The sequence below is a fragment of the Ursus americanus genome, chromosome 7 (genome assembly GCF_024610735.1).
Source record: "Ursus americanus isolate L20-20 chromosome 7, mUrsAme1.1.p, whole genome shotgun sequence".
NCBI lineage: Eukaryota > Metazoa > Chordata > Mammalia > Carnivora > Ursidae > Ursus > Ursus americanus.
Window position 1 is genome coordinate 43,973,769 of NC_142133.1, and position 12,596 is coordinate 43,986,364.

Sequence of the window (12,596 nt, forward strand, 5' to 3'; positions counted from 1 at the left end):
AATAGTGGTGGGGAGTTGACATGAGTTTTTGCAGGCACAGCTGTTCCTTCTGTCTAGACCTGGCCATGGTCTCCTGAGGGCCTGTTGATGAAACCAGGATGCATCTGGGTCCAGACGTGGTCATGGCTCTGGACTGTGATGGCCACATCTGTTGCCCAACAGGGTGGAAGTGGCTACTTGAAGGTCACCTAAGAAGAACAGGAGTTCCAAGTGACAGAGCCCATTTTGACATGGCTCCCAGGTGACTTGGACTAACTCTGCTGCATACTCTCTGGCAGAGCTCTACCCTGCTCTTTGAGCAGCTTAGAAATGTGTCAGATTTCAGAGATGAGCAAGGCTCTGGTACATTTGCAGGCATCACTAGGGGCTTGTGGCCCATAGTGGGAAGGGAGGAGGGGAAGTTAACAAGGGAGTTTCTAGCTTGGGAGAGGTTTGTAAAAGCATTAGTTATCAGTGAAATCAGGAGGCTTTGGCTGGCTGTGTTCTTTCTGAAAAGGGCTATAATAGCCACAGGTAATGATAGAAGTGAGGGAGACGGTGCCCACTAGTATGATGATGCTAGATAGCTAGGCAAAAGCCATCATATGTATTAAACAAAGGAGAACTTGAAGCAGGAGTGAGAATATCAAGGCAGGTCCAGAGCAGAACTGGGCTGAGAATGAACACATGTGACAGAGAATTGGAGAGTATTGATGTTGCTACATGTGGATGGCTTTGTTGGCATTGTTTCATAAGCCTGTGATGCAGCAGATACTGACAGCTCCGTCCCCTTCCTTGTCACTGAGGGACCTGGACTACCGCCCCCTCTGAGTGTGGGAATGGGTGGGTTTGCCCCTAGGGGAAAGCCCTAGAGAAGGGGCTGTGCTCCGCACTCACACAAGGTTGGATTCAGACTAAGGGGAGAACTGAAATTTGATGAGAGACCTGGGGGAAGAATTAAATGAGACATCTGAAATAAACAAAGGAATAGCTAACAATCAAGTACAGATGAGATGGAGCAAGCAGGTCTGAGGGACCAAGCCTGGAAAGATTCCAAGAGGTAGTGAAGAGAAAGAAAGAACGTATAGGTGCCTGAGGGCTGGGAAGGTGGGTGTTAAGGGATGGAGCTTGTTTGAAGGTCATTTCTTCAGTTTCTTCCCTTGTGTGTCCTAGGACCAAAGTTGAGTTACCTCCCATACCCCCTTGCTCTGGTCTACTTAGAGCCCTCCAAAGCTGTAATGAGACAGGTTTCCAGGATTCTTCCTCAGAACAATGCCCATTGCAGTGACTAGGCACACACTTCTGCCAAAGAGCCATTGGGGGACCAGTACCTTCTCTGAGTTATACTCTAGGTCTTTGTCTTGAGCTCCCTGTGCGGATTGCTAAAGGCCAGGGGAGATAGAGTTTCAGGTGGGTTAGGTATAGAGTAGGGAGTAATGAAAGATAAAGTGTATATCCAGAAAGGACATGAGTACAAATGGAAGGCTGCAAAAATTGACCATGTCGGCTTATCCAAAGAAGCCCAGAGAGTGGAGAGTGACCCTTCTGTTTCAGGAAGGGGTGGTTGATGGGGCTATACTGTGAGATTAGCCACAGGGCATTATTGACTTCTCTTTGCTTCTCTTGACCCTATTCACCAGCAAACGTCTCTTGTAAATGCTTGGGGCAGTGGAGAACATCCTTGAGGCCCTTCCAGGTGTCCCATCACTGTCCCTCTCTCAGCTCTCCTGTCTCCCCCTAGGCCAACTTCTTCTTCTTCTTCTTCTTTTTTTTTTTTTTTTGGTTTCAGAACTTACTGTTAAGTAGACCTGGGAGGGGCACATGTTTTTGTAGGCTAAGAATGTGAGTCCCTCTCTGATCTACTTGATTTTGTTGATTGCACTTGTGTCATAAATACAATACCTTTCCTATTTCCTGCTACGGAGATGCCTTGGCATATTCAACCAGTCTGACAAAATTGACTGGTTGATTCTACCCAAGTTTTCATCTAAGTCAGGAGTTTGCAATCTTCTTCTGTAAAGGGCTAGATAGGAAATATTCATAGTCTGTGGGTGTGTGAACCCTGTTGCAGCTACTCCAGTCCGCCCTTATAGTGCAAAAGCAGTCACAGGCAACATGCAAGTGAATGGGCAAAGATGTGCTCCCATACTACTTTATTCACCAAAACAGGTGGCCAGAGAAAGGAAAGAAGAAATTTTAGATAAGATGACAGAGCTTAAAGAAAGCCCCTTGTCCTTACGTATTTCTCCAATAGCTTGCGTGGGGGGCCTGAAGTTTCTACAGTGTACATTTTTCCTTAAAATTCTTAAGGACTAGAACATCTTAATTGGGTTAAGGTCTTATAGTAGGAGGAATATATTAGAGAATATTACTTTTTTTCTAGGAGAAGAAAATAACTACCTTTGTGGATAGTTACTTTGATTAATCAATTAGCGTCCTTTTTCTGGGTAAACTGCACTAAGGGAGTAGGACTCATTAGAGATAAATGCAGGTGGGGCCGAAGGTAGGAAAACAGGATAGGGAGGCTACCTGGGAATACAAGATCTTGTACAGGGAGCTGTAGGAGCCATAAGGATGAATAAAACACAACCATTCTCAAGAAGGTTGAAATTTAATTGAAGATGCATGATATCTATTTTTCTGTATATCTAATTGTGCAGGTATGTATTCATCTGTCTGCACACATCACAAATAGCAGCATGTGGTAAGTAGTCACTAGTGGTATAGGCGGTAAGCCTGAAGAGATTTAGAAGAGAGATCTATTCCTATTGGCCAGTGTGAATGCGAGGTCCTCAGGGACTTGTGCACCCTAAATTAAACCTTGGCCAGTTACTAACGATTTAATTGATGGAGGCAACTTCACTGCCCCCCACCCCCCGCAAAAAAACCCAGAGCCATAAAGTAGAGGAAATAGGGACTTCCCTCATATCAAGATGGAATTCTGTGCACAGGTGGCTGAAGTCACAGATTCAGTATTGGTTTAGATAGTTAGATCCCTCTGCACTCTGGTTATGGCCTTGATTCCACATGTCCACCTGTCATCTTGACTGATGACCAAACTACGCAGAGTAGATGCACTCATTTATGCATCTGCATCTTCTGTGAAAGTTCCTTGACTTCTGCTAAAAGCCAAGCACTGGATGCTTCCAGTGCAGCCTTCTCCACCACCAGATCTAGATCCTGGAGCTCCAGGCCCCCTGGTACACAGTGAGACATTCATCTCACATATATGAAGGTGAACGGATTCTATTCACTGAAAGTCAGTGAAAATTACGTTTATTACATGGGACTCTGAGAAACCAAATAATAGTGGACCATAATAATTCATTTCCTCAATGAAAGGTTGGAGAAAACAGAATCTCAGGAGGCCTTCAGTAATTAAAATGGCATTATATTCACTGCATGATTCTAGATAACATATTCTAAGTCTCTCCTATCCTTTTCACATAACCACACATTATTGATGAACAGGCATCAAGAAAGCATTAGGTGATATTTTATTGCATTATTTTAAGCCACAGAGGTTTTTATATATGAAGGGTATAGATTTATGCTGATGATTCAGCTATGAAGCAAGCACATCAATTTGTTCATGAATGTGAACTGGTGATTACCTCCATTAAAGTCAACAGGGCAGACTGATCACTTTAATTTGGGCAGAGGCATGCAAACAGCATTTGCTAGTGGCATATGTACCTAAGAACACAGGCAAAAGAGCTGTTCTGCATCCCTGAGGAGCCCTAGGAATGCAGATTTGTGTTCTGATAGGTTGTAAGTATAGGCCAGGGTGTGAAGCGTAGTGGGACCAGGAAGAAATTGCTGCCTAGCATCGTGTGGCAGGATTTTGTATAAATTTCATTAAGTATTAACTTCTCAATGCTGATTGGATGATAAACTGCAAAAAGGATGGCACAGAGAACGTGCACCCACTCCCAATTTCACATCCTAGAACTCAGGGCCCTCCTAGGTATGACTGGCCATAACAAGTTGAATGGTGCCCTGCTTTATACAGAGTGGAGGGAACTTGTGGGATTTAGTAAATTAAAAAATTGGAATTGAGTATCTGTGATCCCAGCTATGTGCTAGGTGTAGTGAAGACTTCTGTCCTGCAAGAATTCACAGTCTCGCTGGGGAAACGTGAAGTGACTTTTTAAGCAGTTCTGATTTACATTTGTACAGTGTAATTGGTTTCCAGAATGAAGGTTGGAAAGGCATTCAGATGATGTGGTTATGGCCGAGAAGGCAAGGAGAAACGGTGTCACACTCTGGGATTTGATGCTAGTGACATTGGAGAATTAGCAATTCATTTGTTGCTGGGGGCTTTCGGCCAGCACTGTGGCCGTATGTAAGCAAGTGCTGTAACAGTTTCCCTGTCCCAGAAAGCCCACTTCTTTTTTTTTTTTTTTTTAATGATTTTTTATTATATTATGTTAGTCACCATACAGTACATCCCCGGTTTCCGATCAGAAAGCCCACTTCTGACACAAGCAAACCTGGATGCCTAAAGATGTATGCTACTTTGTTTTTGATAATAGCAAATATTGGAATCTCCTTTAAATGTATGACAATAAGGAATTGGCTTATCAAATAATGAAGCAACAACACTCAGGGATCTTAATCATTAAAAAATGATTACATCTATATAGAGAATCTGGAAAATATTTGTGATATAATAGGCGGTGACAAAGATGCAAACTGAAATTGCATCTTTATAAAAATTATACATGATTGAAGGATAAATGATATGAACGATTATATAGAGCATGGACCGCCCTTTATTTTCTATCACTGCCCCTTTTGACTTCCTTTGAAGTAATATCCACAATATGAACTTTAAAAGTGCATGTTTAATGCTACCAAAATACAAGCTTCTCTAGGAAATATGAATCATACTTAACTAGTTCACCTCTGTGTCTTCAATGTATGGTACATATTAGGCACTCAATATTTGGTTGAATACATCAGGGATTGGATATTGTTATTAAAATATTTCTTTACTTTTATAGTGACTTTTCAATGAAACGCACACTATGAGAATAACATTTGTCAACTCCTTACTGAGTTCTAGGTTAAGTACTCTAGTCATGTTTCATTTCAACCTTATCACCACTTTGTTCTTATTTTATAGTTCTATTTTATCGTCGAGGAAATTGAGGCTTTACAGAGGCAAAGTACCCTGCTCAGCTAGAGAGAGTAAGAGTCAAGATGTAAACCTCAGGCTACTGAACTCCATACCCAAGATCCTGACCATTTTGTGATTTTTGAAAATTAAAATATATAGAATAAATCAAGAGTTTCGGATGCTTTAGAGAAGTCGTTTAAAACAAGAGCATAAAAGTGTTTCTCAATTCCCTCTCCCCGCCCCCCTGCCGCCCCTCGCCCCAGCCAGTGTCTTCTTACTGCCCCCAGCTGCCAACCTCTGCTGAGCCATCCTTCCCCAATTAAATGATACCTCTTGTTTGTGTCCTGTAGCCTTCAGAACTTCAGTTACTAGCAGTCAGGTTGATAAATTCCTCTCAGTTTGAGGCAGCTGCATTTTAAAAGGATTCCATAATATCTCCGTGTGAGACACATGGCTACAAACACGTTCTGGGACATCCAGACCATTCAGGCTCTTCTCAAACCAAGTTGTGAAGGTGGCCATGAAGTCTACCCAAACGTCCATTTCCGTGGCAGGCCATCATCATCTTAAGGTCACATCCCTCTGTCTTAACGTCAGCCCCTCTGTTTTGCCTCTCAGAGATTTCAGGGAAGTGTATCATTTGGTCTCTTACTGAATTAAAAAATCCCATCTGTAACATAGGCATGTTCTGTAGACGTCTACAGATTCTACACAAGATAGGCACGTACGTATTCATGCCATTTATATGCTGCTCTTATCGGTGCAGACAACTGAGTAAATCGGCAGATGGAGACCGTAGCACACTTCATTGGCCTGATTGTTACAGAGAACAGCAGTCGGTGTGGAATTTGTGCCGCCATCTCTTCTCTTTATGGTTTTATATGGCTAGGTGACTGTGGTGGCTAGACATTCCATAAATTTCCTTTTAATAGTAAATAAGTTCATTTTATTCTCAAATTTATGATAATGATACACTATTAACACAAGAAACAAGTGCTTTATAAACCTCCAAATTGTTATCCTGCTTTACTTCAATAGTATGCTCTTCTTAAAACACCACTATGATACCTGAAGCTGTAAAAATTAATGAAATGAAGTGTTTGGGGGGTTGAATGCACTGAATATGTGCTGGTGTTTGGAATTGAACAGAATTGTGAATATTAAAAAATCTAATTTGATTTCCAGAACCGGAAAAGAAGAAAATGTTCTTGTTTTTCTGATGCACCTCATATCACTTTGGAGTTAAATGCCTAAATACTTTATTAGCAGAGGTTTTTAATGTTTAATTAAAGCTCAGCCTTCCAGGCATTTTGGCTTTTCTTGTAAGTGTTCAAACAGGTCTATGGCATTTTTAAGACAGAGCTACTTTCAGTAGTGATGTCCACAAAAACCAAATTTCACAGCCAGGAGAGGCTGTTCATCTGGAGCTTTGAACTGTGTGGGTTTTGTTTTGTTTTGTTGTCTGGTGATTAAAAACATCTTGCATTTTAAATGATCACAGTATATTTTCGTGAGGGCTCCATGCATTTGTGATTTTGTCAGTTTTAACTCTGCCATCACTGTCTCTGGAATATCTGCAGTGTGGTGATTATTGAAAGGTTAGGGAATGGATGCCAATTGTACAGATTCAGTTCAAGGAGCAGGTTACTTTCTTCACAGACTCTGTATCCATTCTTGATGGCTTATTGTCTTTCAAATCTTGCTGGTGATCTTGTCCTTTGTTTCCCCTCTTTACACAGTATGCCTTCAGAAGAGCAAAACGTCATCATCTTTGAGCCTCCTGACAATTGTGTTAATCAGACCATCAGAAAAAAGGCATTGTAAGATGGATACCCTATCTCTCCGTGATGTGTTGACTGACTCCCACCGGGGAGTACTGATTGTTCCTTTCCCAGGACTCCTAAAGCTCTTGCAGTTCGCTGCTAAGCTTCCTCCTTTTCCTCAAGATGACTGGTTTTTGAGACACTGAGTGAGAGATAGAAGACTTGGCTTAGTCTTCCTAGCTTTTGCTTCCCCAAATCTATTGTTCTCAGAAGGTATAGAGGAGGATTTCCTTTCCTAAGAGATTGCTGGGAATTTAGTATGGTTAGTGAAACCAAGGAGCAATGCCACTTTTACTCTTGACCGAGTATCTTTCAGAAATCCCAAATCAATCTAAATAGCCTAACATCTAATCGTTACTTTATGCTTTATTGTTGTCTAAGCTTCCGGGATGGGAGATGACTCTTGTTGCCTCAGCTAAGTTGTAAACAAATCAAGAACAGAGAAAGCAGAGGCCACAGGCAGCCCATGAATGTTACCTGCTTGGTTGACTCAAACAGGTTTCAAAGTTTCATTAAATTTAATCATACTGGTCAACATCTTTTGGGTAGTGTTACTAGGCTGCAAATCAATTAATGATCTATTGTCCATTTTTTTACTCACATGAATCTTTTACAAATGTCTCATGATTCTAGTCCACCGACTTCTACCTGCCCCCCTACCTCCCTCATAGATCATCATGCTAAATTGGTTAAAAAACAAGGTGTACGGAGGGAATAATGTGACTTGAAAAATAGGACATTTTATTTTATCCAAGTTTCTAGTATCCTAGCATCAGAATTGTAAAATAAATCATAAAGTACTTACTATGTGCGGTAGTCTTGGAATGGTGCTGGAATATTAGTTGGCATTTCAAGCTACAATAATGATTGAGAACTGCCTCAAAGACCAAAACTTAGCATTTGATGCCAGAATTGTAGAAATCACAATATATTAAAACCGTGTTCAGAGTCACCATGATGCAAAGGGGCCAGTGAGAAGCAGAAAGGCAAGCTTAAGGAAGATAGGAATTTGGATGGAGTCCATGGCAATTTTAAGATATGTAAACCTGACTGCCGTTGGAGATATTGAAATCCTGAGCGTCATGTTGGAAATATTTTCAGAGTGTTTCAGAATACAATACAAGGTAAATAAAATTCTGATTTTAAGTGGATTTAAACAGCAGGAGTACATTGCAGAGTGGAGGCTGCCAGACTTGAGGATCTATGGATCAGTAAATTAAAGAGAATGATTAAAGGGCTATCAGGAGTCGCCAGCTCTTAATTTTTTCTAGGTGTTATTAGCACTGTTTCCCCCTAATTAGATTCTACTGGGCAATGAGGTTCCCACATTAGATCTAAGCCATAATAGAGTTTATTTAAACAAAGAATGAAGACACATTTCAAAAGATACATGAAAAAAAGTTCATTATCACCATGCAGAAATTACTGGTTGGCATCACCTTCACTCAGGATCCGATCCCCTTTTTCTCAGCCCTCAGCCTCCCTTGTTGTCATATACAGAGCTCCATGCCAAAGTCTTGAGCTTAAGTCCAGGGCTGTGCAGAAGTATGACCTTACGTCTCGCACACCAAGCAAGGATGATAGAGAGCAAGCAAAACCATCTGAAATTCATAAAATGGAAAGCTGTCCAACAGCAGAAACAGGAAGAATTTAATTGAAGATTAAAAGAACTATAAATTAAATACATATATCTTTCTAGAAAATTGACCCGCATCCTGACTCTTTTCATGCCACTGTGAACAGGAACACTACATTCTGGACTCAGACAATGGACCAAAACATAGGAATCATTGTTTAGTACCAGAGTGTAAATATCTGCTGGAAGGTAATACAAACTTTGTTTAGCCGGATTAAAGGGGTAGCTCAGCTAAATCTTTGAGAGTATCTTTATGATGTATTCCACATAATATATGTAATAAAAAAGCTATTAAAAGCTCTTCTTTAAAGGGGATCCCTCCTACATTGTTGGTGGGAATGCAAGTTGGTACAGCCACTCTGGGAAAACAGTGTGGAGGTCCCTTAAAAAGTTAAAAATTGAGCTACCCTATGACCCAGCCATTGCACTACTGGGTGTTTACTCCAAAGATACAGACGTAGTGAAGAGAAGGGCCATATGCACCCCAATGTTCATAGCAGCATTGTCCACAATAGCTAAATCGTGGAAGGAGCCGAGATGCCCTTCAACAGATGACTGGGTTAAGACGTTGTGGTCCATATATACAATGGAATATTACTCGGCTATCAGAAAGAACGAATTCTCAACATTTGCTGCAACATGGACAGCACTGGAGGAGATAATGCTAAGTGAAATAAGTCAAGCAGAGAAAGACAAATATTATATGATTTCTCTCATCTATGGAACATAAGAACTAGGAAGATCAGTAGGGGAAGAAAGGGACAAAGAAAGGGGGGGTAATCAGAAGGGGGAATGAAACATGAGAGACTCTGGACTCTGAGAAACAAACTGAGGGCCTCAGAGGGGAGGGGGGTGGGGGAATGGGATAGGCTGGTCATGGGTAGTATGGAGGGCACGTATTGCATGGTGCACTGGGTGTTATACGCAACTAATGAATCATCGAACTTTATATCGGAAACCGGGGATATACTTCATGGTGACTAACATAATATAATAAAAAAAAACCTCTTCTTTAATTCAATACACACATATTGAGCACCAATTCTATATCACATATTTAATGTGGCTCTTGGAATATAAAATGCACCTGGATACAAATAGAGCAAAGACTAATAAAAATGTGATGTGGAGACAATAGAACAAGAAAGCGAGAACCGGCGTTATTCTTGCTCTGCCTCCAAGAAGCCTCGTGCCTCTGGGCATTTAGTATCCTATAAATGGGTACAGCAAGGAAAATTTATCTTTAAACATAGACTTAATTTTCACCATTTTACTTAGTTTTCAAAATATCTGAAGAATAAGAAGTAAACTATAAAATGTAAGGAATTGATAATGTTTGGAATTCTACCTGTGGTTTCTCGTAGTACATATTCTCACTACAACAGACTTCAAGTGTTCTTCCTTAAAAGCTTCAAAATGGGAATCTTAACACTAATGATTTATTAAAATAATCTTTGAAAGTATTCCTAGTATCACCATCTATCATCTTCTTTTGCTGATAAGAAAACGGTCCTCCAGAAGTGAAGTGACGATATCACTAGCTAGTGGTTAAGTCTCCTGACCTCCAGTTCCGTGTTCTCCACACTGTCTGACAAAGCTTTCTTTTGCATTTGAAACTACCCGCATGTGTAGTGCATTTTGATCTCCCAGAGCATTAAGGCATGGTAGGGAGGCAGCCCGGTTTTAGAGAGCCGAGGTGGCAGGATACAAAAGGGCAGGTGGCCACAAGGCTCAGGGGACTCTTGCTCTGCTAATCACTTGTTCTACTTGCCCTACTTGCCCTACTGCTCCTAGCCCTGGTGGCCCTTCTCTTCTCCTTTGCCCTTTCTAATCCCCATCCTCTTGTCCTCTTGGCACTAGCCTGATGGGACTGATCAGTGTTTTGATGGTGGCTTGTGTGCTGTTGACCTTGGCCAATCAATCTGACCTTGTATTACCAGCTCTCCCTCCTTGAAGAGGAGGAATGACACAAATTGAAATGTCCGACCAGGGAGCTTGAATTCAGTGCAGCTGTTTTGGCTTGTATAGTGTTTTTAAAAATCAAAATTGAATGCCTTTATATTAGACCCACATAGTCCAATTTGTTGTACACTCTGTCATTGCCTCCTGGATTAAATTGGCCTTTTCTATGGGTTTCTCAGAACTGCTTGGCCCCTGAAAGGCCTTGAGTGGGCTACTGGTGGACTAGCATTTTCCTGACAGACTCCGACAGGCAGATAACAGTTCCTTTGGGGAGAACTCTCTCATTTTCAGTTTCCTGTGAGTCTCTTTTAAATCCAAAGTGCACTGTAGTGTCTCCCTCATTGGTCAGAGTTTAGCACTCATGTGGCCAAAATCATAGTGTTCCACACTCCATGGGGAGTGTCAGAGGGCTCAAGTGAGAGTATAGGTCATGAGAGCAGTCCATAGGGGAAAATGAATCAAAGCAACCCAGTTAAAATGCATTATTGTGTGTGCTTGAAGCAATGATTTGCTATTAGCACTCTGCTTTTCTGGCATACATGTCTAATGTAACATAAGAACTAGTAATATTTGGTAAATCACTGATAGGTGCCTTTATTCGTGACAGGATTCCCCTGGAATCAGGACTCCAGAGAAGGTGCAAGGTCATGCAACAGTTTACTTCCCCTTTGCCCCAACATGACTTTCACTCCAATCCTCTTCCATCCAGGTTGCCAACTTGGCCTGTTCCATTTCCAACAATGAGGAAGGGGTAAAATTAGTCCGGATGGCAGCCACCCAGATTGACAGCCTGTGTCCCCAGGTAAGCCTCATTCACTTTGTTTCAAAAGCCCATTGGTGGCCTAACACTCAGGGTCCTGTCCAGTCAGGCATTCCTGTCTCTCCCTGCCTTGCCGTGCCATCATTCCTGGGCTGTTTCAAGGTCTGTCTTTCTCAAAAATAAATTCTAACTTCCACAGTCTTTGAAATTACTGTGGTAATTATTATGTTTTCCACTCCTATTGACTTTGTTCTGTTTGTTTGGGGCTGTTATTTAAATGCTCCGTATCTATTTACCTTGTCTCAACTAAATTCTAACCTTGTGCATGTAGGACAGGAGTTAGCTTTCTACTACATCTGTGCTAAGTAAATACAGCTTGTCCAAGAACCACTTTTTGAAACTTGAGTCTGATGACTATATCTTAAAACACACACACACACACCAAACAAAAACTAATGGGAGTGATAATGTACTTTATCTTTCATGTTTTTAATTGTCTTTTGAACACTGAGAACCCACTTACCTGTAGAAGCTACAGGGTCCAGGGTTTCAATGTGGCCTTTGACCATCTTGTTTCTTTTTTGAATAGTGTAGTCAGTATGTTTCTGGATTGTTTCTAACAAATAGGTCATCAATGCTGCTCTTACACTGGCTGCCCGACCACAGAGCAAAGTTGCTCAGGACAACATGGATGTCTTCAAAGACCAGTGGGAGAAGCAGGTCCGAGTGCTGACAGAGGCCGTGGATGACATCACCTCAGTGGATGACTTCCTTTCTGTCTCAGGTAATCACAAATAGGCCCCTTCCAAGGCAGCTGGAGGAGAAGAACAGGATAGGAGTATCTTACAAAGGTCATGGGTCTCTGTTTCGAGTGCTCTTCTTGGCCCTTTGAGCTTTCACTCATCTCTGCAAATGTGATTGGAACACCCTCTTGGAAATTCTTCTTTTGTGTGCACATTATTTCAAAACACTGAGTCAAAGCATTTGAGGGGAAAACACAACTTTCTGATAAAGAGATCAGAAACCCGAAAAGAGTATTTAAGGAGACATGCATTCCTTTTAGGTCCTAGAATTTTTAAAGCACGTTGGCCTTGCATACATCTGGATTACTCATCTTAGAGAAGGGTATGGTATATGAGATTGGTTAATCCTTGTGGTTTATATTTAAAAATCAGAAAAGGAATCAGCTAGCCCAATTTGGCCATGTTTAAGGGGGTCACTTCTTCCAATCAATGAAGTCCCGCAGGTTTGCGATAAGGCAGGTAGAAATACTAGTCACCGAATGTACCCATTAGGAGATACTTGGGAGCCATG

At 41.4% G+C, this 12,596-nt stretch overlaps 1 protein-coding gene across 1 annotated transcript in view; it reads left to right on the plus strand.

Moving 5' to 3' along the window:
* CTNNA2 (catenin alpha 2) overlaps window positions 1–12,596 on the plus strand; it is a 1,091,309-nt gene that overhangs the window by 951,669 nt on the left and 127,044 nt on the right. The window contains exons 10-11 of the mRNA XM_087863625.1: window positions 11,232–11,324; window positions 11,910–12,066. Coding sequence (XP_087719751.1) covers window positions 11,232–11,324; window positions 11,910–12,066 — 250 coding nt within the window. The remainder of the gene's footprint in view (window positions 1–11,231; window positions 11,325–11,909; window positions 12,067–12,596) is intronic.